The sequence below is a fragment of the Chamaea fasciata genome, unplaced genomic scaffold (assembly GCF_029207755.1).
Source record: "Chamaea fasciata isolate MVZ Bird 193981 ecotype frontalis unplaced genomic scaffold, bChaFas1.0.hap1 SCAF_19, whole genome shotgun sequence".
NCBI lineage: Eukaryota > Metazoa > Chordata > Aves > Passeriformes > Sylviidae > Chamaea > Chamaea fasciata.
This window is the reverse complement of record NW_027094104.1, coordinates 5,030,001-5,054,162: the sequence shown is the minus strand read 5'-3', so window position 1 is coordinate 5,054,162 and position 24,162 is coordinate 5,030,001. Positions and strand designations below refer to the sequence as shown.

Genomic DNA, 24,162 nt, shown 5'->3' with positions numbered 1-24,162 from the left:
CCAGCCAATCGGGAGCGGCGCTCGCTTGACGCGCGGCGCGCGCGCCGGAGGAAGAATGGAGCCGGGGGGAGGGCGCGGGGTGTTGTGGGGGGGGGGATCAATGGCCGGCGGGGCGCGAGCGCCGCGCGGCGGCCAATCAGCGAGGGGGCGCGCGCGCGGGGCACGCGCTCATTAGCATGCGGGGCGCGCCCGCCCCGGCGGAGAACGCGCGGCGTGAGCGGGAGGCGCGGCGGGGTCCCCCCACCCCCCCCCGCCTTTTCCCACCCCCCCCTTCCCTCCCCCCCCCCCAACCACACACCCCCGGTTCCCTTTGCTGCAGGAGCAGCCGGTGCATGGGCAGTGCACGGGCACCGGCAGGAGCACGCTGCGCACCCCCGCCACGGGACCGCACTCGCCCCGCGCGCGGAACGCCCCTCCGGTAAGTAACTGCGATCCGCGGGTGGGTTTTTTGTTGTTGTTGTTGTTGTTGTTGTTGTTGTTTGGGGGTTATTTTAATTTTGGGCGCTCCGGGGTTATTGTTGGTTTGTTGGGTTTTTTTTGGTTTGTTTTTTTTTTTACGCCTTAACAATTTTTTTTTTTGGCGTTATTTATTTTGGGTTTTTGGGCGTTATTTTTTTTTTTAATTGCGTTTTGAGCATTATTTTTATTTGTGTTTTGGGCATTATGTTTGTTTTTTTTCCTTTGCCTACTTGGATTAAATACATTTTAAATTTTTGGGCGCTAATTATTTTTCATTTTTTTCAATTTAGTTTCTGCAAATTTCCTTTTTTTTTTTTTCATTTTTACCTTATTATGTATTTTTTCGCTTTATTTGTTTGCACCTAAATATTTATTTGCATCTTTCCGGCATCAGAATGTTTTCTCCGTTCGTCTTTTTCCTACAAAAATATTTTTTCTCTTCATCTTTTTTCCCCAAAAAATATTTTTCCCTGTATCTCTTTCCACCAAAATATTTTCCCCTTCATCTTTTCCCATTAAAACATATTTTCCCTTTAATTTCTTTATATTAAAATATTTTCCCCTTAAAACCCGTCGCTTCAAAACGCTTCGCCTTAAAATTTTGTTCATTAAAATTTTGTGCGTGAAAACATTTGTTCATTTAATCATTTGCTCATCAAGCGCTGCTTCACTAAACCGTTTGCGCCTTCAAACATTTTCGCTTCGAGCCCTTTTTGGCTTCAATTTTTTGCTGTAAATATTTTTCCCTTTCAATTATTTCCCATTAATTTTTTCGCTTTGCATTTGTTATTTTAATCTCAATTAAAAAAAAAAAAAAAAGGAAGCAAAACAACCTTTTTCACATATTTTTCCTCAGCTTAATTTAAGGAAATACACATGTTTTGTTCCCGGCCCGCGTTTCTTCCCCCGGGGCTCGCCCCGGCGCTTCCCCCGGTCCCCGCGGCCCCGGCCGGGCCCCCCGCGCCCCCCGGCCGCGCTCGCCGCCCCGCGCCCCTTTGTTCGCCGCCGCCCGGCCCGTGCCCGGCTCCCCCCGCCGGATCGGGCCCCCCGGCCCCGGCGCTGGCAGAACAATGACCCGGCGGGCGGGAGCCGCGGGCGGGCACCGGCAGAGACCGGGAACCGCGGCCGGGAGACCGGGGAAATACCGGGAAACCGGGGCAGGGCGCCGGGGACGGACCGGGGATCCGGGGAGAGGAGGGTCAGGACAGCGGGTGATATCGGGCGAGGGGGCCGGGGGAACGGGGCTGGAGGGAAGACGGGGAAACACCGAGGAACCGGGGCTGGGGAAGGAAGGAAACCGGGGAACCGCGGCGAGGGAGGCGCCGAGCACCGGGGAGACAACGGGAAGCGGGGAAGCCGAGGGCGAGCGGGGCCGAGCCCCAGGGAGATACGGACGGTGAACCGGGAGAGATAAAAGAACCGAGCGCCGGGAAACCGGAACCTGAGCAGCGGCCAGAAAGGGTCGGAGCAGCGGGAACCGGGCCCACCCAGGCTCCGGGCGACCGGGGTTGGGAACCGGGAGCGCTGGATAGAGGGGGAGCCGCTCTCCGGGAGCACCGGGAACATGGAGTGGGGTGGGGGTGGGGGGGCTGTGCGCTGAGGAAACTGGGGATCATGAACCGGGAGTACCGGGGAAAGGGGAGGCCGTGCTCCGGGGATGGCAGAGAGCGGGGACCGTGCGCCGGTGGTACCGGGGAACCCGGGGCCCTGCGAACGGGAGAGAAAGCGGGCTGTGTACCGGGGAAACGGGGAACGGAGTGCTGGGGCTCTGGGGTGCAGTGATGGCCGTACCCCCACCCCGGCTGTGCTCTCACTCTCTCCTTTCTCTCTCCGTGCCAGGAGCGGAGGATGAGCCGACAGCCCCGGCGCGGAGCGCGGCACGACGGCCGCCGAGCCGACCCGGCGCGGCGCTGAGCATCGCCCACGAGCCGCGTCGGGGTCCCGCCGAGCCCCCCGCGGGTGGGTGCCCCCGGCATGGACGGCCGTGACTTCGCTCCCCCGCCGCGGCTGCTGTCGGAGCGGGGCAGCCTGGGCCACCGGCACGGCACGGGGCGCGTGGCGGGGTCGGCACACGGGGCCGTGCAGCCCCCCGGACACTTCCAGCCCACCAAGTACTTCCCGGCGCCCATCTCCATGGCCACGCACACAGGTCAGAGGGGTCGGGGCGCCCGCGGTGTGGGGGGCCGGGAAGGGTTGGGAGGCTCGGCGCGGCCCCGGGAGCTCGGCACGGCCCCGGGAGCTCGGCCTCCCTTTGTGCCGACCTCGCTGTCACCGCGCCCGGTGCTTTTGGGATGAGGACTCGCACACACGGGGGACATCCCTCCACCCAGCCGCTCCGCCGGCGCGGGAGGAGCGGGACCCCGGGGCTGCGCCGGCGAGATCCCGGTGCCGGGACGAAGAGGCGCGTTCGAGGCGAACAAGGAGGCCGTTATGCGCGGGGCCGTGGGGCGGCGGCGGAAGGTCACCGAGCCCGGGGCTCGATATTCGGCGCCGAAGTGTCAGGGTGCGAAGGGGTTCGCGGCGCGTGTTCGCCGCGGCAGCTGCCGGAGCTGGACAAAGCAGGGCACACGGCCGAGCTCGGCACGGCCAACCAGCACCGGCGCGGGGTCACCGGATCCGGCGTTCGCGGCGAGCTGCCCGCACGGCTTTTGTCTGCGGCATGTGCTCGGCTGCGGCCGGGCAGGGCTGAACCGGGGTGCACAGCGCCTAAAGCGGGGTTCGTTCCCGGCGGGGAGCCCCCTGCCGCTGCCGAGCTCCGGGACGGAGCCGGAGCGGGAGCCGGGCCGGAGCGGGAGCCGTGTGCCAGCGCAGCGCCGGGGCCCCCCGCTTCCCGCCGGCGCAGGCGGTTGTCTGGCCGCGGCACGGCGGCAGCGCCGGTTATTGTCGCCGCCTTGATGAGCTGTGAATACTAATAAAATTATATCTGCTTTAATGGGATTACAATTAGTGCGTGGATTAGGGCGGGGGGCACGGCCGGGCCGGCGCGGGGGGGGTGGCAGCGGTGGGGGTTCTTGGAAGGAGGTGGAAAGCGGGGGGCACCGGGGGGTGCCGGAGAGGCGGCGCCGGATCGGGCCCGCGGCCGGGGCGGTTTCGCTTTGTGCCGGCGGCCCCGCTGCCGGGACCACCTCGGGGCTCGGGGGCCACCCTGGCTTCCCCCAGCTTTGTTGGGTGAGGAGTGCGGATGGGGGCTTGGAGCCCGGCCCCAGCGTGGGGGATAGGGGGTGGGGGTTCGGCTGCTCTCCGGCTCGCGGTGACCACGCGGGGGATCCCGGAGGGACGCCAGCGCCGGGGTGCTTCTGGCTTCCCTCCGGCTTCCCTCCGGCTTCCCGCCGCGGCGGCGTCCCCGTGCAGGACCCTCACACCCGCCGGGGCCTGGGCGACACATGGGAGCCCGAACGCACCGGAGGTTGTTAAAATAACATGGATCCGGCTAAAAATACCCCGACAGAAACGCGCCGAAAAAAAAACAAAAAGAAAAAAAAAGCCCCAAACCAAAAAAAAAAAAAAAAAAACCAAACAGAGAAGCCAAACCCAACAACAGAACGAGCTAAAAATATTCCGGCTTTGGCAGGGCCGGCGCAGCCGGAGCGCTTCCCAGCGAGCTGCGCTCTGAGGCTCCGACCGGCCGGAACGCTGCTGGGGCGGATAAACCGGATAATTTAGCGGCCGGCACGGTGCCGGCGGGAGGGGGGTCCCCATCCCCTGCACCCCGTGTCCCCCGGCACGGCCCGGCCGCGGTGCCGGCAGCCGTGGTAGCGTGGCGCGGTAATTAACGCCGATGATTGATAATTACCCCACCCTGCACACGGAGCCAGCTCGCGGTTGGCCGTGGCGGGGCGATGCCGGTGCGGCACACGGCGCCCGTGGGGCACGGCGGGGCTGGGGGGGCTCCGGCCGCGCTCCCCCAAATGGCTCCCGGCGTGGGGCCGGACTACACCTCCCAGGAGCCTTTGCCGGGCCCGGCGGCCGCCCTGGGAACGGGAGATAAAACTGTTTTCCTTGATTTTATTAAAGCCGTAACTCAGGGCCGCGCGTTCCTGGAACCGAACGCTCCGGCTGCCGTCGGGTTTGGCACCGGGTGGGTGATGGCACCAGGGCCGGGGTGCCGGCACTGCCCGGGGATGGGGGGGTGGAGGGATGGAGACCCCTGGAGCTACCCAGGTGGGGTGTAGCCGCTGCACCCCAATTCTAGTGGGTCCCACAGCCATGGCACACCCCGTGCTTAACGAGGCCGGGGGTCCCAGCGGCTCCACGGCAAACGGGGGCAGGAAACTCTGGCAGCGGCCCGTCTGAGCCACGCTGGGGCCTGGCTCCAATTTTTGCCCTTCGGATGTTTTTGTGGACTAGTGGAGAGTTGTGACTGCGCCGGTCTGGATGTCACCGTGGCCGAGTCCTCGGCCGGGAGCAGCGCGGCCGTGCCGGTGTGTGGTTTGACCCTGGGGGGGTGTGTGTGCATTCCAGTGCCGGTGTGCATCCCGGTGTGAATCCCGGTGTGCATCCCAGCGCTGACCCGCAACCTGGCAGTGGCAGTGCTGGTGTGCGTCCTGGTGCTGGCATGCAGCCTGGCCATGACAGTGCAGGTCCCGGTGCATCCCAGGGTGCATCCCAGCGGCCGTGAGTTGGCGGCTGGATGTGGTCCCACACCTGTCCCCTCCCCGGACTGCACCGCAGGCTGGGTGCTGTGCGGCTCCTGGCATGGCTTTGAGGGGGGATTTGGGTGGTGATGGTGGGAGGCAGGTGGGTGCCCCTGGCTGGGTGGTGACACAGGGCCGGGTGCCAGCGCTGCAGCCACTCTGCATCGCTGCTTCCCTGGAGATGGGATCTCACAAGGGGGTGGAGGCCACGACGCAGCTCCAGCACAGCTCTGGCACAGGGGCTCCCTGCTCCCCCCAGCCCCCCGGGCGGTGCATTGTCTAAGTAAGTGTCAAAGTTTAGCCAGATCTGGAGGTTAACTGGGCTGCTCCTTGGTAGCCACGAGGCGCTGGGGGGAGCAGCGGGATGTGCGGAACCTTGGATCCTACGGAATTACCCCGGCTCTCGCGGAGTCATCCCTGAGTGGTTCCACTGTTCCTTAGTCATGAGCTGGATCCAGGCAGAGAAGTTGCCACGTGCCAGGCCCTGGGGGACGGGCAGCTGCCACCAGGCCCTGGCACTGCCCAGGGAACAGTGGAGGGTGGATGGGCTCCATGGAGAATTTTGGGACCGCTCTGGGTACCCCCGGCTCCTTGGGACCCCCAGCCTTGCCTGTACCCCACAGAATCACCCCAGGGCAGGCTCTGACCCTGCTGTGTGCTGGGGTCCCCCAGTCCTGGGGGAAGTGGGGGTAGACGAGTCCTCCCCCCACTAGGACCCACAAGTGTGACATTCACAGGAACTGCACAAGGTTCCCATAGCCCATATTTTGGAGGGTTTCTGGGAAGGCTTTATGTGTATGGCACCTGTGTGACACCAGGAGTGAGGTGGGACATCAGGACCCCCGGACTGGACACTCCCTGGCTTCCCTGTGCTCCAGAAATGGTCTTCCAAGGCACTTGTGTGTGTCAGGTTGTGCTCTGAGTGTGCAAATCATGCTCTGAAAGTCATGTGTGCAGGGAGCATGCACTAAGCACACGCATGTGCCAGCTGTGCCAGTGGTGTGTCCCAGCAGCTTTTTCCAGCTGTGCCAGCAGCGTTTTCCTGCTGTGCCAGGAGTGTCCACCACCCTCGTGAGCTCTTTGCACACACAGTCCCAGTGAGTGTGGAAGTTCTGAGTGTGCAGTGGCTCTGGCCAGCACAGCTACCAGTGGCATTCCAGAGTAGATAACCCATCACACAACCCTGGGATCACCCTCCTGGCCCATCGGGCACGTTCCGGCAGCATTTCACCATTGCAGTGTTCATATAATGCCGTAACAGTATGGATTCAGTTGGAATTGCAGCACCGAGGGAGCCAGAGCCGGTTTATTCCCTGTTTGCCAAATTTTTAAAGGGGCCGTGTGGGTTGTGAAGCACGTGGGGGGCTGCCCACCACCCCCTGCCCAGTTGTGGGGTGGGCCCGGGTTGGCCCTGCCAGGGTCCCTGCCAGCTCCCAGCCCTCTGCCCGCGGCCCCAGCTCCATTAGGAATGTTCCAGCCCCAAAATAGCCGAGGGAGAAACACAACCCTGTGCACGTCCCCCCCGCCACCGCAGCCCTGGGTCTGTCACCACCTTGGGGATCCCAGAGCAGCCGTGGGCTGAACCCCCCCAGGGCCACGCCCCCCCCTCCACATGCTGGCCCTGAAACTTTCTGCCTTCCCAACACATTCCCATCTGTGCTGCACTTGGAGTGGGGGCGAGGAGCAGCTAGAGGGAAGGGAGCACCTCTTGTTGCCCCCTCCTGAGTCTCCTCAGTGCTCCCCGCCCCTCTCAGCGCTGTCAGTGTGGCTGTGCTGAGACCTGGCACACTTGTCACACGTGTGGCCCTCTGCGGATTCGGAGCCAAGGGAAATTTCGTGCCGGAGCCGGGAGCGATGCCGGCGGGGCTGAGTCACGGCACCGGCCTTGGGGAGCCCAGCCAGGGAGTTCCCAGGGTGACGCTGCCGGGGGGCGGCAGGGGGGCCGGGCTGGGACCCCGCAGCCCATCTGTCCCCTGCTGGCAGCCAGCCCCACGGTGCTGTGCCCATCCTGGCACGGGGAGCCACTGGCACTGCCGGCTCATCGGTGACACGAGTTGTGCCCGGTCTCAGGAACTGGCAGCATGGGCTGCTCCGACGCTGGTGGCTTATCAGTAACACGAGTTGTGCACGTCCTCGGTGACCCGTCCCTGTCCTGTCCTCGCCATCACCGTGGCTGGAGGGGCAGAATCAGGGGGCTGCTCCCTGTCCCTGCTCAGAGCTGAGCGTGGCAGAGCAGGAGTACACGGGGGGCCATGGTGAGTGGGAATGTGGGATCGGCAGTGCTGGCCACGGGGCCAGTGCGCGCTGGGGGACCCGTGAGTCAGCGGGTGGGCGGTGGGGAGCGGCAGCCCCACAGCCCTCCCGGGACACCCCGGCCCCGCCGCCATCAGGGTGGGGTCAGGGGTTATTTTTTTCCAGCCCGTTTCACAGCTTCCAGAAAAGTCTCATTCTGGAAACCTCGGCTTCCCGCCCGGCACAGCCGCCCGGCACGCTGCCGGCTCCACGCCCGCGCGGGGTCCCCCGGCATGGCCGGGGCTGTGGTGCACGGAGTGGGTTTGCCGTGGGCAGCACCAGGCAGGGATCCCCTGGGAGGCATTGGCACAGCGGGATGTGCCCACCCATGCTGGTGCATGTCCGGTTCCCAGGGCTGTGGGTGGGATGCGGCCGTGCCCCCGGCCCACGCGGCCCTGCCCAGCCCGGCCTCGCCACGGAGGAAGGAGCGAAGCTGCCTGAAACCACATCCCGACACTCATCCCAGAGGCATCCCGGTGGGATTAGCCGGGGAGCGTGGGCCGGCTTAGAGAGCAAAGCATCGCTTCCTGCCCCGGCCGGGCGGGCAGCCAGCCCGCGCTTCGCGCCACGCCACGCGTGTCGAGCCGTGCCAAGCCGTGCCACGGCCACTCCGGCACACACGGACATGGGGAGTGGGGCCACACGGTGAGGGGCAGCTGCTCCCCCATCCCAGCTCCCCCATCCCAGATTCCCCCATCCCGGCTCCCCCCTCCCAGCCGCTGGCCACCAGCTCCGAAGTTTCCACCATGATCTCACGGCTTGGCCAGGATGGGAGCGGGATGGGGGGCGGGATGGGGAGCGCCGGCCATGGGCCTCCCCGAGGGTGCTGGGGGCCCCCCCTGGGCTGCGGGGGAGGCAGCAGGGTCAGGGCCAGGGCTGTCTCCCCTCCTTGCACTCACACACATGTGCACACACATGGCCCAGCACAGCCCACGTCCCTGGAGCTTGGGATTGTCCCTGCTCTGGGAGAAGCCAGTGTCCCCTGGGGGAAGCAGCAGTGTGGGGAGCCACACGCATGTGCAGAGCCTCCCGTGTGCTGGCACACCTGTGTGTGTGCTTAGGGCACTCACAGGGCAGGGCTCTGGTGCCCCTTGCATGGCTCTGCTGTGCCTTGCACACTCTGGGCCACGTCTGAGCCCCGTGGGGCTGGGGGTGTAAGGGTCAGGGGTGCATGAGGGCTGTGACCATGCAGGGGATGTGGGGGCTCATGGGGGATGTGCACAGGCAGTGTGTGCACGAGGGACAAGGTGACATGAGGGACAGGGTAATGCAAGGGGTGTGAGCATGAGAGGCGTGTGTGCACAGTGGCAGGGTGTGCACAGGGGACGCAGCCACACAAGGGACACGTGTGGCACGAGGCCTGTGTGTGCCCAGGGGATGTACCAGTGCAGCATGGGCTGCACAACCCTGGGGCAACCGTGCGCACACGCGTGTGCACAAGGGAGTGTGGTGTGTTGGGTTGTGCCAGCAGGGCCTGCACAGCCGCCTCATACTGTCCTCAACCCCCCTGACTGTGCCCTCTCCCTGCAGCCGGCAGCAGCCTGATGGGGAGTGCCCCCCCCTCCTCCTTCATGGGGGGCTTCCTGAGTGGCAGCCTGGGCTCGGGGGGGCCCAGCCACCCTGCCGGCCCCACCGCCTCCCCCCCAGAACCGGCCTTCTGCGGGCCCCACTCCGGCACCTCCCAGATCTGGTTCTCCCACTCCCACGAAGGTGAGTGGGCACCGGGGTCGGGATGGGCTGTGGGTCCAGAGTGGCTGGAGGCGCTCATGGCTCTGCCCAGTGCCAGTGGTTATGTCCCACCAGTGCCCATGTGTATGGGATCCAGACCCCCTGGGTCAGCAGCTTCTGGGTGATGAGGGTGGGTTTGGCCACCATTGTGCCCCACGACACCCTGGGCATCCACGGGGACTGAGCTTAGACCCCACAGCCGGGATTCAGGGTGGCCAGAGAGGCTCATGCCGGGCCGCAGAGCTCCAGCTGAGGCTGGGTCACCCCGTGTCACTGGTGATGATGAACACGGACAGGGACATCCATGCTGGGGCAGGTGACAGTGTGGGGACCCCCAGGGCAGCCCTGGTTAAACCGAGTCCCCGTGCCCCCCCATGCACTGGCGTCTCCGTCCCGCCGGAGGAGCGGGAGCGGGGCGGCGGTGCTGGCGCGGGGCCCTGGCAGCCGGCCCGGCTGGTAGTTTGACCGGCTGCCAGCTGGCTCCCGGCGTTCCGGGGGGGCACGGGGGGACGGGGACGGGCAGCGCACGCGGCTGACGGACAGCCCGCCCGAGCCGTGCCGAGCCGAGCCAAGTACGGCCACTGCTGACAAGGAAGGTGGGGGGGGTCTCAACCCGTCCCCGGCTGCAGAAAGGTGGGAGGGGTCCCAGCCTGGAGGGGATCACGGGCTCTGCAGAGTTCCCAGCTGGAGCGGTGCAGTTTGGGATACCGGGGGCAGGTGCCACCCCCAGCCCCGTTGACTCGATGTCCCCAGCCCCAGGATACCCCCGCTTCTCCGGGAGCTTGGCCTCCACCTTCCTGCCCATGGGCCACCTGGACCACCACGGCAATGGGAACGTGCTCTATGGCCAGCACCGTTTCTACGAGAGCCAGAAAGGCAGGTACCGGGGCCACCAGGGACCCCCATGGGGGCGCGTGTCCCCAGCCGGGCAGGGGTGGGGGGCTCAGTGCTGGTGCAGGTGGTACTGGGGCAGCAGCTGGGGTGATGGGTGCCGGTCCCAGCCCTGCTCCTGCTTTTCACGGGGTTGTGGCGGGCGCTAATGGGGCCGTTGTTTGGGTGGGACACGGACCTAAGGAGCTCGACCCTTCATCCCGCTCCTCCCCTCACTGGCGCGGCTGCCGGTTGGGTGGGGCGTGCGCGGGGGTCTCACCCATCGCCCTCCCCTCCAGATAACTTCTACCTGCGGAACCTTCCGGCGCAGCCCCCCCTGCTCCCCGCCAGCCACGGCTTCCCCGGCATCGCCCGTGCTGCCCCCGGGCCCCCCACCGGCTCCTGCAGCCGGGAGCGGGACGCCGGCCCCCTCCCCAAGACCCCCAAGGACTACGAGCGCTTCCTGGCGGGCAAGGAGAAGGGGGGCAAGGGGGACCCTAAGGAGCGGCTGCCCGAGGAGGACCCCAAGGAGCGGCACAAGGCGGTGCTGCCGGTGCCGCCCGAGGGGCACTGCAAGGAGGGGGTGCCGCTGCGGGGGTCCGCCGACGGGCGCCCCAAACCCCTGGCCTCGTGCCTGCTGGGAGCCAAGGGGCTGGACGGGGACGGTGCCCGCGCCGCGCTGCCCAGCTGTGCCGGGAGCGCCCTGCCCCGCGCCGCCCGCTGCGCCCCCAAGGAGCGGGAGCCAGGGGTCCCCGAGGCCCCCCAGCCCTACGGAGAGGCGGTGGAGCGGCGGCAGATGCTGCACCACGCCGTATCCTATGCTGTGCCCGCCGCCGGCTCCTTCCCCTGCCTCCCGCTCCACGCCGGCCCTGAGGTGCTGTGCCCGCTGCCCGAGCCCCCCGCCCGCGAGCTGAAGCTCAGCGGGGCTACCTTGGTGCCCTCGGTGGGGCCCCCGATGGACAAGAGCCGCTCCTTCCAGGCGGAATCCAGCGGGATGGAGCGCGGGGAGGGCAAGGAGCGGCATGCTGAGGCGGGTACTGAGCCCTACGGTGCCCCCTTCCACCACCCGCTGAAGGCCGAGGGGCCGGCGGAGCGGCGGCTGGACTGGGGGGCTCCGGGCACCCGGCTGAAGGGGCTGGAGTACCTGGGGGGGGGCACAGCCGAAGGACCCCCCTTCTCGGGCCGGTGCCCGGCGCCCAAGGCGGGTCTGGAGAAGGGCTACTTCGAGGTGCCGCCGGCCCCTGACTGCTCCCGCGCCCCCCGGCCCGACCCTCTGGGCGTCCGTGTCGGCCCCTCCTGCTGCACTTTAGAGAAGGGCCCCCCCAAGGACCCCCCGGCCCAGAAGGTTGCTCGGATCCGGCACCAGCAGCACCCCGAGGCAGAGGCGGCCGAGGGCAAGCGCAAGCCCCTGGAGTTGGGTGGCTTGGGGTACGGCGGGCACCCCCTGCCCCCCTGGGGGGTGCAGGGGCAGGGCCCCCCCCTGGCCGTGGCGGAGGAGCGGAAGGGGGGGCCCTACCTGGACCCCTTCGGCGCGGGGCTGGTGCGGGCGCAGGAGGTGCCCAACGCCCCTGACGAGGTGTCGGCCATGAAGAACCTGCTCAAGTACAGCAATGGGGCCCTGCTGGGTGGGCAGAAGGGCCCCCCCTTCGTGGGGCTGGGCAGCGCCAAGGGCAGCTGCGCCCACCAGGATGCCAAATTCCCATCGGGAAAGGGTCAGCCGGAGCTGGAGCGGCCGGACTGTGCTCGCGGCCGGGAGCACGAGGCGCTGGGTCCCAGCGGGACCGAGGGCGAGGTGCGGCAGCCGCCCGTGGGCATCGCGGTGGCCGTGGCGCGGCAGAAGGACACGCTGGGCCGCCACGAGCCCTACGGCACCGGCGGCGGCACCGGGCGGCAGCGGGCGACTGCTGGAGTCAAAGGTAAGGGCTGGGGAGGGGGCCCGGGCGGCAGGGGGCTGGCGGTGCCACGCTCATGCCACCGTGGTGTCCCCGTGGCAGCAGGCACCGCGCGCCCCGTGCACCTGATGGAGCTGGAGGCGGAGGAGGAGCGGGGCCGGCTGTGCGAGGAGCGCCTGGGGCTGCCAGGGAGGGACATCCTGCTCCAGTGAGTGATGGGGAGCCAGGGGTGCTGCTGGGGCACGTGGGGGACCCTGGGTGTGCAAATGTGCTGTGTGTGCCTTTTGGGGTTCAGGGGTGGAAGATGGGGGTCCCTGGAGGTGCTGCTGGGGGTGCAGGGGAGGGTGATGCCAGCGTATCCCCTTTTGCGTATCCCCTTCTCTCGCAGGGACAACAAGGACCTGGTGGAGTTTGCCCGGATGCACCCATCAGGGGGGTGTCCCGGGGAGCTGACCCCCCACCTGATGATGACGGGGGGCTCGTCGCTGCCGGCGGGGCAGCTCGGGGGGGACCCCGCCGCCCACACCCATCCTGCACACACGCACTGGCTGCCCCGCACCCGCAGCCCCTCCATCTGGATGGGGGGACACTCCTACGGTCAGTGCCGTGTTTGGGGGAAGTTGGGTGGGTGCTGAACCCCAGCAGTGGGGTGCTGACAGACCCCACCTCATCCCCACAGGTATCGGGCACCCCGCCCTGCACCAGAACCTGCCCCCTGCCTTCCCTGCCTCCATGCCCAGCACCATGCAGCCCGTGTTCCCACTCACCCAGGACCCCCCTGCCCAGCTCGTCATCCTCCCCACGGAGCCCCCCACCCACGGGACCCCCCACACGCTGGGTGAGCCTGAGACCCCCACCTTGTGCCAGGGGGGGCGGTCCTGGGGCCCCCCCGATTGAGAGAGAGGACAGGGGGCCTTTGGGGGTGCAGGGTGGGAGATGGGGGGTCTCTGGATGTACTTTTGGGAGCTCATGGCTGATGGGGTTCTTTGGGGCACTTTTGGGGGTGCAGAGGAGGGGTATGGGGTCCTTGCAGGTCCTTTCGGGGTTCACGGGTGGGTGAAGGAGGTCTCTGGGGGTGCTGCCATGGTTGCAGGACTGGGGTTGGGCACGGCTGGGATCTGTGGGGTGACCCTAAAGCAGGTCTCCAATTGCCCCCCCTCTGCTGGCAGCTGACGTGATGGACCAGGCATCGCTGTGGCCCCCCATGTACCCAGGCCGGGGTCCCAGTGCCCACCTGCAGCACACGGGGCAGCTCCCTGTGTACCCACGGTCGCAGTTCCTGCGGCAGCAGGAGCTCTATGCCCTGCAGCAACAGCAGCAACAGCAGCAGCAGCAGCAGCAACGGGCGGCTCAGGCCCTCGAGATCCAGCGCCAGGTGCACAGCCAGGTGCCAGGGGGCTGGGGGTGGCATGTGGAGCTGGCCGGAGGATGCAGGGTGGGATGGAGAGTGGATTATGGGACTGGGATGGGAGATGTGGGGAAGGACTGAGGAGGTGGGGGCAGGCAGTGGGGCAGGGACTGGACCGTGCGGCTGGATGGGGATGTGGGATGCAGGGCTGAGATGTGGGGTGCAGGATCTGACACGTGTCACCTCGCTGTACCCCACAGCGGAAGCCAGAGGAGCAGCCCCTGGAGCTGGAGGAGAGGGGTCCCGAGAAGCCCCTCAAACCCTCCCACAAAGCAGTTGCCTTAAACCCCCCGGCCAAGGGCCTGACCTCGGTGGCCCCCGCACCCTCCAAGCTGTCCCCGTGCTGCCACTCGCCGGCCCTGCGGCACCCGGCCAAGTGCCCTGTGACGCTGCCCACGGCCCCCTGCACTTTACCCGCCTGCCCTGCCGCCAGCCCCGCCGTGGCCCCACGCTCGCCGGCCGCCAGCCCCCTGCCCGCCCCCAGCAAGGGCGGCGATGGCGAGGACGCGCGGGGCGAGGGGCAGCCCCCGCACCGCTTCCCCAAACCTCTGGAGCCAGGTAGGACGGCGGGGAGGGGGAACAGGAGGAGGGCGGCTCGGGAAAACCCGAGTGTCCCCGCTGACCGTCGCCCGCTCCCCGCAGACCTGCCCCCCGGGTATGGCTACCCCGCCGCCGCCATGGGCTACCCCGCGGCACACTCGGCCGAGCCGGCGGACCCCGACCCCGTGCACGCCGGCTCCCCGCCCGCCGAGCCCGAGCAGTCCCGGACCTTCAGCCCCACGGCCGAGGCGCTGCGGGAGCCGGGCCCCCCGCGGGACCCCCCGCCCGAGGGTCCCGGGGCGCTGCTGCACCGCCACCACCTGCTGCTCCCGCCGGGACCGCTCTGCGGGGAGCGAGGGGCAGCGCCGGCCGGCGGCGGCACCGAGGAGCCCTTTGAGGGGCACCGGGAGGTGGCTCAGGGAGCGCTGGAGCAGCCGGAGCAGCAGCACCCCGTGCCCGAGCCGGGGGCCTCCCCGCTGCCCCCCACTGCGGAGGAAGAGGAGGGGGACGAGGAGGAGGATGAGGAGGAGGAAGGCGACAGCGATGGCTCAGAGCCAGAGGGCAGCTGCGATGAGGAGGAGGAGGAGGAGGAGGACGGTGACATCTCTAGTGGTCACCAGGGCTGCTCGGGTGGGCTGGAGGCACTGATCGCCGCTGGCATTGACCTGGGGGAGCTGCCGGCGCTGGAGGAACCCGAGGAGCCCTCCCCGGCCCCCCCTTCACCTGCCCCCCACCCCTCAGGGATCCCCGGCATTGCCCTGCTCAGTGAACTCGCCGACCTGGAGCTGCGCCGGCGCCGCTGTGACCTGGCCAGGGAAGGTGGGTGACACCCGGTGCCCCCAAGTGTCCCCAGCACGCCCTGGTGACTCCCAGCGCCCCTGGTGCTTCCAGTACTCTGCAGCGCCCTTTGTCCCGTGGGGTTGGGGTGCTGCATGCCGTGCCATGCTGTGCCATGCCGTGCCATGCTGTGCTTTGCTCGCAGCCAGGGCTCGGCTCCAGCGCTGGCTCCAGGCAGGCGCCGGGATTCCCTCCCAGCTCGGCTTCCCCAGGGAATCCCGGAGGCCCCAGCAGGGATGGCCAAATAACCTGGCACATCCCCAGCTCTGCGGGCGGGAGGGAGGGAGGGAGGCAGGGAGGGAGCGTGGTGGGGGGACCCCGTGCTGGGTTCAGGTGGGGACACTGTGGGGCGAGGGGATGGCTGTGGGGTCCCACTCCCCGTGGACGGGGTGGGCACGGGGTTGGCTGTGGCCAGATGGGGCACATCACCATGGCCCTCCCAGCTGGGGGTCTGCTCCTGTGCCCTCCAGCCCCCCAGGAACCAGTGCAGGGCTTTGGGACGTCTGTCCTTGCTGATCCCCTGCCATCCCCACAGGTGAGGATGAGGAGCTGCTGGCCTTCAACCTGCAGAACCTGGCCACGGTGGCGGCCGCCTGGTCGCTGGTGGAGGCGGCAGGGCGGGAGGGCAGCCCCCCAGCACTCAGCCCCCTGCCCGTGTCCCCCCCGCCCCGTGCCCGCGTCCTCCGGCGCAAGTACACCTGGACCCCCAAAACCAAGGCCGTGAGTGTCTCCTGGAGGGGGCGGGAAGGGGGATGAGCTGTGCCCAGTCTCAGCCCTGGCTTTGAGGCCGCTGGCACTGCCAGCTGTGCCCTAACCCCCCCTGGCCCCCCAGGTGTGCCCGCTGAAGGCAGCCATGGAGCAGCTGAACACGCAGGAGGTGGAGGTGCGGATGCGCCTGGCCGAGCTCCAGCGCCGCTACAAGGAGAAGCAGCGGGAGCTGGTGAGGCTGCAGCGGCGCCACGACCACGAGTACGTCCCTGTGTCCCTGTCCCTGTCCTCGTCCTGAGCCCAGGGGGAATAGGGGCAGCAATGACAGTTGTCTGTGCAATGAGTCCTTGGCCTGGTGGCGGTGGGGGCTCTGCTGACGGTGCCCCCGTTTCCCAGGCGTGACGAGAGCTCCCGCAGCCCGGCGCGGCGTGGGCCGGGCCGGCCGAGGAAGAGGAAACACTCCAGTGCCCTGGGCAGGGCTGAGAGCCGCAAGGTCAAGTGAGTGGCTGGTGCTGTATGTCCCCCTCAGCCCAGGGGAAAATATTAATCTGCAGGTTTTATGTCACAAAACGTTAGGGAGAGAGGGGAGGGAGGGGGAGGAGGGAGATGGGAGCTGATGCGTGCAGGAGCCAGCCAGGGTAGGGTCTGGATCCTTCTGGGGGATGCAGGATGAAGCTGAGAGGTGCAGATTCCATCCAGGGTTGCAGGATCCCCCCAGGGGGTACAGGGTCCCCCGTGCCCACACCGTGTCCCCTCAGGGCAGTGAAGACCAGCCTGTCCCTGCTGTGTGCTGAGCTGCGGGGGGACCCTGAGCCCCAGAAGAAGAGGAGCAAACTGGCGGGGGGGACCTTCAGCAGCCTCCAGGGCTCTCCGGTGAGTCCCACGGGGTCTGGGGGGGTCTGTTCTACCCCCAGCACCCCCTGAGTCCCCCCACTGTGGGGTCTCTGCCCTGTGTGGTGACTTATGGGGTGTCACAGCTGAAGCAGAAGGTGAAGGGCAAGGGGCTGCCCCCTGGGCTCAGCCCCTTCCGCCGGAGGGACCCCAACCCCAGTGCACGCATCCAGAAGAAGCTGAACCGGCCCAAGGGCTCCAAGGGCTCCAAGTACCAGGGGCAGGACCCCGGTCCCCGGCAGCCCCCCCACTTCAGAGGCAAGGCTGGCACAGGGATGGGGTGTGGGATTGGGATGAGGGTGAGTGCTCCAGGATGGGAGTGATGGGTGAGGTCCCGAATGGGGTACAGGGGCAGGATGGGGATCTGGTGGTGAGGTGGTGTGGGATGGGGGACGGGGATGTGGGATCTGGCATGGGGATGGGGATGTGAGGTCGGGGTTCTGGGGTCTGGCATGGGGGCTGGGGGTTCAGGGTTGAAGTTGAAGTGCAGGGTCCAGCCCATGGGTCTGGAGGGGCAGGACAGATGTGGGGGGGTGGCTCATACCAGGGCCTCAACTCAGCCCATTCTTCACTGAGGGTGTAGGGGCCACCCCTGTGTGCAGGAGATCCTCACTGCTGTCCTCTCCCCTTGCAGACGAACCTGAGGGTGACACGGACAGCGAGGAGGGGGACGAGGAGCCAGGGCTCTCACTGCCCACAGGGCCGGTGGCTGTGCTGGGGCCCTCCCCGTCCTCCGTGGTGAAGATGGAGGCCAACGAGAAGGCCAAGAAGAAAAAGGAAAGGCAGGGGCTGCTAGGTAATGGCATTCACACCCCGGGAATGTTGGTGGGAATGGGAGCAAGGACCGTGGGGGGCACGTGCTGGGATTGGGTGGGCAATTGTGAAGTGCTCCAAGCCTGGACCTCCTGATCCCTGTCAGCCCATGGCGTGCCCTAACCCCTCTCCCCACTAGGTCCCTGCCGCCTGGGCAGCCCCGAGGGGGAGGTGAAGATCAAGCGGCGGCCGGTGAAGCCGGGGGCAGCCGGGAAGCTGGAGAAGGTACCGGGCCGGCGGAAGGCAGGTGGCTGCCCCGAGGGCAGCAAGAAGAAGCTGAAAGCCAAGGCCAAGGAGAGCCTCAGGCCTTCAGCCCCTGGTGGCCCCAGCCCCCCAGGACCACCCAGCAGCCTTTTTGGGGGCGCCGACCCCCGGCTCTTGGGGCCACGGGACGAGGGGTCTCGACTGGGAGAGAGGGGCAAGAAGGGCACCCGCAAGAGCAAAGGGCTGCAGGCGGCCCTCAGGGTGAGTAGGGGCTGGGGTGGGGCACCCCTAGGCTTGGGGGCAGGGAGATGTGGCATCTGGGTGGGCTGGGGCCACCAATGGGACCAGGCCGTGCAGGGGCTGAGGTTATTGAGGGGTTCCAGTGAGATGCAGGTGCAGGTTTTTGGGAGTGGTTGTGGGGTGCTGATGGAACCGTGGGGTGCAGAGGGATCGGGCGGGTTTTGCACAGGCTGTGGATGCTGGTGGAGCTGAGGAGGCACGAGTGCAGGGACTGGGGTGGTGGGAGGCGCTGGTGAGCCCTGGGGGGGCTGGGGTCACACAGAGGGGTCATTGGCCAGCCCTCATCTGCCCTTGCAGCGCAAGAACGGGGCACTCTCGCTGGCCCTCTCCCCCCGGAGCGCCAAGACCATCCTGAGCAAGGGCAAGAAACTGGCCAAGGTCAAGAGCAAAGTGGCCACCAAACAGGTGAGAGCCGTGGGGGGTGCCCCCCACCCTGGCACGGCCCCCTTTGCTCCCATCCACCCCAAGCCTCCTCCTGCAGTGCAAGGGCCGGGCTGTCAGCAAACTCCTGGAGAGCTTCACTGTGGAGGACGACTTCGACTTCGACGACAACAGCAGCTTCTCAGAGGAGGAGGAGGAGCTGGGGGGCTGCCTGGCCGGGGGGGCTCGCGGGGGGGTGCCCCACGCCTGCGCCATCCAGAAGGAGGATCTGCGGGATGGGCTGCACATCCTGATCCCCAAGGAGGACAGCCTGCTCTACGCCGGCAGCGTGCGCACCATCCAACCCCCCGACATGTGAGTGGAGCCTCTGGGGGGTCCCAGACATTTGAGGGGGGTCTCAGCCATTTGAGGGGGGCACCGAGGTGGGTTCTGAGCCCCTTCTGTGCCCCTTCCCCAGCTACAGCATCATCATCGAGGGTGAGCGGGGGAACCGGCAGCACATCTACTCGCAGGAGCAGCTGCTGCAGGAGGCGGTGAGTGAGGGGCTGGGGTGGGGTGGGGATCAGGGTTCGGGGTCAGGGAGGGGGTCCCGGACCCCACAAACCCTGACAGGCTGCTTCCCGCAGGTCCTTGACATTCGGCCGCAGTCCCGCCGGAGCCTTCCACCCGGCACCCGCGTCTGTGCCTACTGGAGCCAGAAATCCCGGTGCCTCTATCCGGGGAATGTGGTGCGAGGTGAGGCTGGGCGGGGTCAGCCGGTGGGGTGGGCGGTGCCGGGGATCCCGTGCCCATCCCAACAGTCCCCCTGTGCCACAGGCTCCTCCAGCGATGAGGAGGAGGAGGATGCCGAGGCCGTGCTGGTGGAGTTCGATGACGGGGACACGGGACACATCGCTGTGTCCAACATCCGCCTGCTGCCCCCCGACTTCAAGATCCAATGTGAGGGGCCAGGGTGGAATCACGGGATCTGGGGGGCTGTGGGGGGAGCACGGGGCTGCCCTGATCCCCCACTGACCCCCCACTTCCCCCAGGCACCGAGCCCTCCCCGGCTCTGCTGGTGTCCAGCTCCTGCCGGCGGGCAAAGCGGGCGTGTGGCGACGTGGGCACCCCTGGGGCGCTGCCCTCCACGCTCTGCCCTGACCACGGCCCCCAGCCCCCCCGGAATTCCAGCAGGAAGGCAGCCAACAAGGAGAAAAGTGGTATGGAGGAGAAGGAGCAGGATCCTCTGCCGGGCTGGAATGAGGGGAATGGTGTTGGGATAGAGGAAAGGTGCTGGGATGTGAGAAAGAGTTTTTGGGTTGGGGGAAGGATACTGGGATGCAGGGAAGTGTGCTGGGGTGTGGGGAAGGCTGTTGGGATGCAGGGGAAGGTGCTGGGATGTAGGCAGGGGAATAGATTCATGGAAGCACCCAGGGATGTATGGAAGGGTGCTGAGATGCAAAGATGGTGTTAAGGGAGCTGGGAATATTGGGGTGCAGGGAAAGGTGAGGAGCTGTGGTTGGAGGATGGGGTGACATGATGGGGGTGGAGATCAGCCCCAGAGCATCCCTCCCTCCCTGCTCCTGTGGCCTCCAGAGCCCTGACCCCTGTGTTCCGCAGGCAAAGCCGTGGAGGGGCTGTCGGGGGGCCGGGGGCCGGCGCTGGGTGACCCCACGGCCGGGCGGCGCGGAGGGTCCCTGCTCAGCTGGGCCGCCGTGGCACAGACCAAGCGGAAGGCGGCGAACAAGGGCTCGGCCGTGCTCCAGAACCTCTTCCAGGTCAATGGCAGCACCAAGAAGCTGCGGGCCAAGGAGACCCTCTTCCCTCTCCACCACCACCACCACCACCTCGCCGCTCCCGTCTTCGGCAACGCCTTCGGCGCCGACTCCTTTGGCCGCATCGCCAGCTCCTACGGCTCCTTTGGCACCGGTGCCGGGCTGGTGCTGCCGGCGGCCCAGAAGCTCCTGCGCTCCAAGAAAGCCGAGCGGCTGGAGGCCGAGGTGGGCAGGAGTGGGCGCAGGAAGGCAACAGGCAGCGAGTTCCTGGTCAAGCTGGACCACGAAGGGGTGACGTCCCCCAAGAACAAGACGTGCAAGGCGCTGCTGTTGGCTGAGAAGGACTTTGGGGCCAGGCTGGAGCGGCCGCTGGGCAGCCACAGCTACGGACACGCCGGCCTGGGCGGCCGGGAGCGCAGGGGCCGAGCGGCCGCACACCCGCTGCCCGTGGGGCTGGCGCTGCGCAAGTACTCAGGGCACGGGGACTTTGCCCTGAACTGCGACAGCGACTGCCACAGCTCCTACTCGGACATGGACGAGGACGAGGACACGGGTGGCCTCAGCACCGACGTCCCCTCGCGCTTCATGACGCGCCTTTCCGTGTCCTCCTCTTCCTCGGGCTCCTCCACCTCGTCCAGCTCTGGCTCTATCTCCACGTCCAGCCTGTGCTCCTCGGACAATGAGGATTCCTCCTACAGCTCGGAGGACGAGGACTCGGCGCTGCTGCTGCAGACCTGCCTGTCGCACCCGGTGCCGGCGCTGCTGGCGCAGCCGGACACGCTGCGGCCCAAGGGCGCCGCGCCCCAGCGCTGCTTCCTGTCCAAGGCGGCCGCCGCCGGCCCCAAGGCCAAGCTCAAGCGCAAGGATCCCCTCAGCTTCGCCAAAGCCAAAGAGTTCTCCCGGCGGCAGCGCCTGCCCTCGGTGGAAAACCGGCCAAAGATCTCCGCCTTCCTGCCCGCACGCCAGCTCTGGAGGTGGTCGGGGAACCCCACGCAGGTAAGGAGCCCCGCGGGCAGCTGCCGTGGCACAACCGGCACCCAGCTCCTGGCACAGACAGTTCCCGCCATGGGCACCCACCTCGGCACGGTGTGGGAGGGAAGCAGCAGACACAGCTCGGGGCAGGGGGACAGGTGGGTGTCAGTGCAAGGAACAAAGGTGCAGGTGCGCAGGGATGTGTCCGGCGCCACGTGCTCAAGGCAGAGCTCTGGATACTCGGGGTGCTGGGGCCACCAGCTGTGACATGTTGGTGCCCAGTGCAGGGTACTGGTGGCACTGGCTGCAGGATGGAGGAGGGTGCTGGTGACACATGGGCAGCTAGTGTAGGGAGCTGGTGACACCAACTGTGAATGCCAGCACAGGGTGATGATGACACCAGCTGCGTCCCTTGAGCTGGCAGCGCCGGTGAACAGCAGCTGTGTCCCTCCTTCTATGAGCCCCCGCCCTGGCAGTGCTCTCCACATCCCCCTGTGGTGCTCCCATGCCGGCAGGGCGGGTTTGGGGATGCCTGTGCCAGCGCTGAGCCCGTGTCCCCTCCCCAGCGGCGCGGCATGAAGGGCAAGGCGCGGAAGCTGTTCTACAAGGCCATCGTGCGGGGCAAGGAGACGCTGCGTGTGGGCGACTGCGCCGTGTTCCTGTCGGCCGGGAGGCCCAACCTGCCCTACATCGGCCGCATCGAGAGCATGTGGGAGTCCTGGGCCAGCAACATGGTGGTCAAGGTCAAGTGGTTCTACCACCCCGAGGAGACGAAGCTGGGCAAGCGCCAGAGCGACGGCAAGGTGAGGGCAGGGCTGGCTCCAGGTCCGGGTGCAGGTAGCCACGTGCCAGCTCAGGTAGCCACGTGCCATGTCATGTGGCCATACACCATCAGGTAGTCGTGTACCATGTCATGTGGTCATGCATCATGTCAAGTAGCCACATAGCATGTCAGGTAGCCACACATCACGTCGAGCCATGTGTCGTGCCAGGGAGCCATGAGGTAGCCACGTACCAGGGCAAGTAGCCATATGCCATGTCTGGCACACGTGTGAGGTGTCAGGTAGCCCCATACCATGGCAGGTAGCCATGTCCCATGTCATATAGCTGCTACATGTGTGTGTGCACCACATCAAGTAGCCATGTATGGTGTCAAGTAGCCGCATACCTACATCAGGTAGCCATGAACTGTGCCAGGTGGCCTTGTCCCAGAGCAGGTGGCCCTATCCCACAGCAGGCAGCCACATCCCACAGCAGGTAGCCATATCCCACACCAGGCAGCCGTGTCCCATGGCAGGTAGCCATGTGCCCAGCCAGGTGGCCCTGTCCCATACCAGGTAGCCGTATCCCACACCAGGCAGCCGTGTCCCACAGCAGGCAGCCATGTGCCCAGCCAGGTGGCCCTGTCCCATACCAGGTAGCCATATCCCACACCAGGCAGCCGTGTCCCATGGCAGGTAGCCATGTGCCCAGCCAGGTGGCCCTGTCCCATACCAGGTAGCCATATCCCACACCAGGCAGCCACGTGCCAGCCCAGGCGGCAGCAGTGACGGCGCCTTGTCCCCACAGAACGCGCTGTACCAGTCGTGCCACGAGGACGAGAACGACGTGCAGACCATCTCGCACAAGTGCCAGGTGGTGGGGCGGGAGCACTACGAGCAGCTGACGCGCGGCCGCCGCTGCCAGGACCGCCAGGACCTCTATTACCTGGCAGGCACCTACGACCCCACCACGGGGCGCCTGGTGACCGCCGACGGGGTGCCCATCCTGTGCTGACCCCCGGGGTGCCCGGCCCCTGCTGACCCCCGGGGTGCCCGCCCTGTGCTGACCCTGCCCGGCTCTTAGGCCAAGGTGGGGACATTGGGGGCACATCGGGGGACGTGTGGGGGGGGCTCCCCTACAAGCCATAACTTTCCCTAGTACCTCTGACTGTTTGCCAGCAGGTGAAGCAGAAATCAGGTGTGTTGTTCTATTTATTTTGCCTGTAAATATTGTATTTCTTCCGGGAAGTTTTATGGAAAAGCGAGAAAGGAAAAAAAAAAACAAAAACAAAAACAAAAACAAAACGACGACAACAACAACAACAAAAAAAAGACAAAAAATGATGAAAAAAAATCACAAAAAAATAATAATCCTCGGGGAAGGGGGTGGGAGGGGTGGTCGTTTCAGTGCACTGTGTCCTCCGGCCTGGGGGGACAGGGACAGCGGGGAGCGCTGTACAGAGGGGGCCAGGGTGGGGGGCTCGGCCCCGGGCGGGGGGCCCAGCGCCACCGTCCCCAGTGCAATAGTGCGGTGACCGCAGGGGGGGACACCCCGGGGGGACCACGGGGACCCCGCGGGGCCGGCGGACGCTGGCCCGTCCCGCCGCCGCTGCCTGGAAAATATGTACAGGGGCTTTTCCAGTGTAAACACTAAAAAAACAAAAAAATCCCACAAAACAGGATTAAAAAAAAATAACCCAAAAGGACAAAAAAAAAAAAAAAAAGGAGCAAAGGGTTAAACAAAGGTTTTATGAGCCGCCATTCCTGTAAAGGCCTTTTACTATGGAACTTTTTTATGGATAACTTGGCTTATGAATAAATATATGAACCGTTGCTGGTGCCGGCTCCGCTCTTGGCTCTGCCTCAGTTTCCCTCGTGCTGTGACCATCCCTGAAACTCCCAGTTATGGATCAGGGATGGAGCAGGAATGGATCAGGGATACAGGGATGGATCGGGGATGCAGCAGGAATGGAGCAGGGATGGATTGGGGATGCAGGAATAGATTGGGAATGGATCAGGGATGGATTGGGGAGGGATTGGGGATGGAGCAGGAATGGACTGGGGATGGAGCAGGGATACAAGGATGGATCGGGGATGGAGCAGGGATGGATTGGGGATGGATCAGGGAATGGATCAAGGAGGGGTTGGGAATAGATCAAGGAGGGATCGGGGATGGATCAAGGAGGGGTCGGGAATGGAGCAGGGATGGATCGGGGATGGATCACTCAGGGCCTGTTCTCCCCTCCCCACGTGGGCTCAGACGGACGGGTAAACCTGCCTCACCATTAGTCGAGTCTCCACCAATCGGCGGGGGGCCGAGCCGGCAGACGAGCTCCCATTGGCTGTCGGGGCGCGCTTTTGTTCTCGGCAGCGGCGCGCGCCGTCAACCTCCACCCCCGGCCGCCAGGGGGCGCTGTGGGCGGGGCCGGGCCCGCGCGCGGGGCCGTGCTGCCCCCTGGCGGCCACATGGCGATAGAGCGGGACACACCCCGGGGACAGAGCGACACCGCGAGGGAGAGAGGGACCCCGGGGGACAGAGGGACACAGGAGGGGAATATTTGGGGGACAGGAAAGGGAATGGACAGACGGGCACGGGCTCAGCAGAACGTTAAGGACGGATGGCAGAGTGGAGGGACAGAGAGTTGCGTGCTGGGAAGGACGGACAGATGGACAGGGACATGGCTGGAGAGAGACCAGACAGGTTGGCAAAGGGATGGA

General features: G+C 66.3%; 1 protein-coding gene across 3 annotated transcripts; it reads left to right on the top strand.

The window, feature by feature from the left end:
• Nucleotides 1-315: 315 nt before the first annotated feature.
• Nucleotides 316-23,277, top strand: BAHCC1 (BAH domain and coiled-coil containing 1). 3 transcript variants are annotated; one of them, XM_066200868.1, is made up of 27 exons: nucleotides 316-418; nucleotides 2,299-2,608; nucleotides 8,916-9,095; nucleotides 9,867-9,989; nucleotides 10,283-11,899; nucleotides 11,981-12,083; nucleotides 12,264-12,472; nucleotides 12,555-12,713; nucleotides 13,045-13,262; nucleotides 13,484-13,841; nucleotides 13,926-14,642; nucleotides 15,196-15,380; nucleotides 15,493-15,629; nucleotides 15,765-15,866; nucleotides 16,127-16,241; nucleotides 16,346-16,517; nucleotides 16,894-17,055; nucleotides 17,212-17,537; nucleotides 17,874-17,981; nucleotides 18,058-18,311; nucleotides 18,415-18,490; nucleotides 18,584-18,692; nucleotides 18,774-18,896; nucleotides 18,989-19,156; nucleotides 19,557-20,707; nucleotides 21,250-21,486; nucleotides 22,253-23,277. In XM_066200868.1, the coding sequence occupies exons 2-27, from the start codon at nucleotides 2,434-2,436 to the stop codon at nucleotides 22,457-22,459; spliced, it is 7,491 nt and encodes a 2,496-aa protein (XP_066056965.1). In that variant the 5' UTR covers nucleotides 316-418; nucleotides 2,299-2,433; the 3' UTR covers nucleotides 22,460-23,277. The 3 variants fall into 3 exon arrangements, with proteins under 3 accessions (XP_066056965.1, XP_066056966.1, XP_066056964.1); XM_066200869.1 differs by having other exon boundaries at nucleotides 11,978-12,083; nucleotides 13,045-13,250; XM_066200867.1 differs by having other exon boundaries at nucleotides 11,978-12,083.
• Nucleotides 23,278-24,162: the final 885 nt, after the last annotated feature.

What these genes read in the sequence shown, in the direction of transcription:
- BAHCC1 (XM_066200867.1), top strand. Translation starts at nt 2,434, where the DNA reads ATGGACGGCCGTGACTTCGCTCCCCCGCCGCGGCTGCTGTCGGAGCGG. An exon ending in GGCTGCAGGCGGCCCTCAGG is followed by an intron (nt 17,538 to 17,873) that starts GTGAGTAGGGGC and finishes CTGCCCTTGCAG; the next exon opens with CGCAAGAACGGGGCACTCTC. An exon ending in AGCGCCAGAGCGACGGCAAG is followed by an intron (nt 21,487 to 22,252) that starts GTGAGGGCAGGG and finishes TTGTCCCCACAG; the next exon opens with AACGCGCTGTACCAGTCGTG.